We start from the raw sequence: 2,868 nt of genomic DNA on the forward strand, positions 1-2,868 counted from the left end.
TTATAGGCTCAGCTTTCACCAGCTGCTCAGTATCACAGGACTGATCTCAGAAAATCTTTGAGACAGCTGAGAGATGTACTGACTATGACTGATATAAGAAAAATCACCTGGCTCACAGATGGACAACAACCTGTTCTGCCCTTTTCTGAGTTTATTCACAGAATACTCTATTTTTTTAGTAATTACAGACTCTGTAACAGTAGTATGTTCCTCTTTAAAAGAACATTAAATAAAACACTCAGGTTATAGTTCCATCTAGCCCAGCATCCTATCTCAGATGCAAGCTGAAATCAGATGCCAGACAAGAGTATATAATAAGGGAAGCATGTAAGAGCATATCCCCAGAATACTGACTCAGCTTCTAGTACTTTGTTACCCAGCCTGTACACAGGACTCCAGGATGAACTTCTGTAAGGAATTGCTGTATCTTCTTCCATGCTGTACTCCATACACCAATGCTCCCTTGTGAGTTCACTAGTCACAGCCTTGTACTAAAAACAGTTTTTGTGTTGGGGTAGTCAGCTGCACTGACACACACGTTCTCTTCTCTCTTCTTCTCTTCTCTTCTCTTCTCTTCTCTTCTCTTCTCTTCTCTTCTCTTCTCTTCTCTTCTCTTCTCTTCTCTTCTCTTCTCTTCTCTTCTCTTCTCTTCTCTTCTCTTCTCTTCTCTTCTCTTCTCTTCTCTTCTCTTCTCTTCTCTTCTCTTCTCTTCTCTTCTCTTCTCTTCTCTTCTCTTCTCTTCTCTTCTCTTCTCTTCTCTTCTCTTCTCTTCTCTTCTCTTCTCTTCTCTTCTCTTCTCTTCTCTTCTCTTCTCTTCTCTTCTCTTCTCTTCTCTTCTCTTCTCTTCTCTTCTCTTCTCTTCTCTTCTCTTCTCTTCTCTTCTCTTCTCTTCTCTTCTCTTCTCTTCTCTTCTCTTCTCTTCTCTTCTCTCCTCTCCTCTCACAAAGCTGAAAGATACATGTAAGTGGGTATTGCTCCAGGGATTTGGGATTTTTTATGTTTAAAAAAAACACAAAAACAAAAACAAAAAAAATGGGGAGAGACCTTCATATGCTACTGTGGTGCTTTCATTTTATAGGGTACATCTTTATTTTTTAAATAAAAATTAATTTAAACCCATTGTGCCACCTGCAGACAGTGTTGGGAATGGCACTCCCTCTTCAGTGCAAGACGTTAAAAGCTGCACTGAACACGTACAAAAATGCAACAATTTCAACTCATCTTTTGTCTGGATAAAACTGTTGGTTTTGTTTTTGGTGTTTTTTTTTTTCTCATACTTTGCTTTCCACCTCTGTTTTGGAAATTATCCCCAGCAAAAATTTCATGACCTGACAATGTAGGGATCAATCATGACTTTGTTAGAAGCCTTGAGAAAAGCTTTGCTCGATCATTCCAAAAAAAGGAAAGCACATGCTGATTCTGCTTCCTGTACTGTATTGCACAGAAAGGGAGAGACATAATGGCACTGCAACTTACTTCCTCCCATATTTTTTCAGTTAACAAGAATAATACAATACAATATCAGAACTTTACATGTTGATCATTCCTTCTGCAGTCATACAGCAAAAACTCAGAAAGGTTCTGTTCTCTGCCTCTTTAAGTTTGGTATTTGAGTCTCAGGCTTTCTTCATGTCCCAATCTTCAAAGCATGTCTGGAGATGTATTTCTGCATTCTGAAAGGTAGCTGATTGTTTGAATGCAATTGCAGAACTTTACATTCTCCCTTGCTAGGTGCTTTGTACTAAAGACTGTAGTATCCTGGACTCAAGTAACCTCTAGAAAAAATCCCAGAATTTTCATATTTTCTTTAGCTGTCATGGCTTTTGTGAAAGGGAATGTGGAGCACCTCTCTCATACAGATTGCAAACTCCCTGAGCTCCACTGTAGTGACTCTGTATATGATGCCCCATATTTACGATATCAGGTACAAGAAAGAAAGAAAATACAAACCTGTCTTTCAGCGCTTTTCCCTTTGAAACTAATGGCAATATTAATGAGTGATGGCTTAAAAACTCTGCTAAATTTTAGGTTAAAATAATGTATGGGGTGTAAAACTGATCTGTTCGTAATATCTCCTTTGCAATATTTATTATTAACCAGTAGTGAAGTTTGATAAAAAGCTTTTTCTCCTGTAACTAGGGAACTCTGGAGGATCAGATCATCCAGGCCAACCCCCTGCTGGAGGCCTTTGGCAATGCCAAGACTGTGAGGAATGACAACTCCTCACGTTTTGTGAGTTTATTTCAGATTTGTTGGAATGCAGACATCTAATACATGTCTTATTGATTGATGGCTATAACCAATGGCTTGACCTGTACTGCTTGATAGGGTAAATTCATTCGGATTCACTTTGGAACAACAGGCAAGCTAGCCTCTGCAGATATCGAAACCTGTGAGTTTGAGCAAGTCAGTGCATGCAGAATTTGAGCCTTTATGATCTCAAGTTTACCAGAAGACTAACATCATCTCTCTTTTGGTTAGATCTTCTGGAGAAATCCAGAGTGACTTTCCAGCTGGCCAGTGAAAGGAGCTATCATATTTTTTACCAGATAATGTCCAACAAGAAGCCGGAGCTTATTGGTGCGTGCCAGCGGTGTTGAGCATTTCTCAGCTCTTTCCACTGTAACCTGTCCCTGGTGCCATAAAAAGTGCCCAGGACACCCAAACCCAGCACACCTCTATACCTGCAGATCTCCTCCTTATCTCCACCAACCCCTACGACTTCCCCTACGTGAGCCAAGGAGAAGTCACCGTTGCCAGTATTGACGACAGCGAGGAGCTGCTGGCGACGGATGTGAGTGTAGCAGAGCACGCCCGGGGCAACCCGGCCGCCGGACTGGCGGCAGCCGGGTGAGGCCTGGCCGGCCC

At 41.2% G+C, this 2,868-nt stretch overlaps 1 protein-coding gene across 1 annotated transcript in view; it reads left to right on the forward strand.

Annotated features, from left to right (window-relative positions):
• The window catches only part of LOC104513415 (myosin-13-like), a gene marked incomplete at its 3' end in the record, with an annotated part of 5,312 nt that extends 2,462 nt beyond the window's left edge, over window positions 1-2,850 (forward strand). Inside the window, exons 6-9 of the mRNA XM_010156752.1 lie at window positions 2,140-2,232; window positions 2,329-2,392; window positions 2,482-2,580; window positions 2,691-2,850. Of these exons, the coding sequence (XP_010155054.1) occupies window positions 2,140-2,232; window positions 2,329-2,392; window positions 2,482-2,580; window positions 2,691-2,850 (416 nt within the window). The remainder of the gene's footprint in view (window positions 1-2,139; window positions 2,233-2,328; window positions 2,393-2,481; window positions 2,581-2,690) is intronic.
• Window positions 2,851-2,868: the final 18 nt, after the last annotated feature.

The sequence above is a fragment of the Eurypyga helias genome, unplaced genomic scaffold, assembly GCF_000690775.1.
Source record: "Eurypyga helias isolate BGI_N326 unplaced genomic scaffold, ASM69077v1 scaffold28468, whole genome shotgun sequence".
Lineage (NCBI taxonomy): Eukaryota > Metazoa > Chordata > Aves > Eurypygiformes > Eurypygidae > Eurypyga > Eurypyga helias.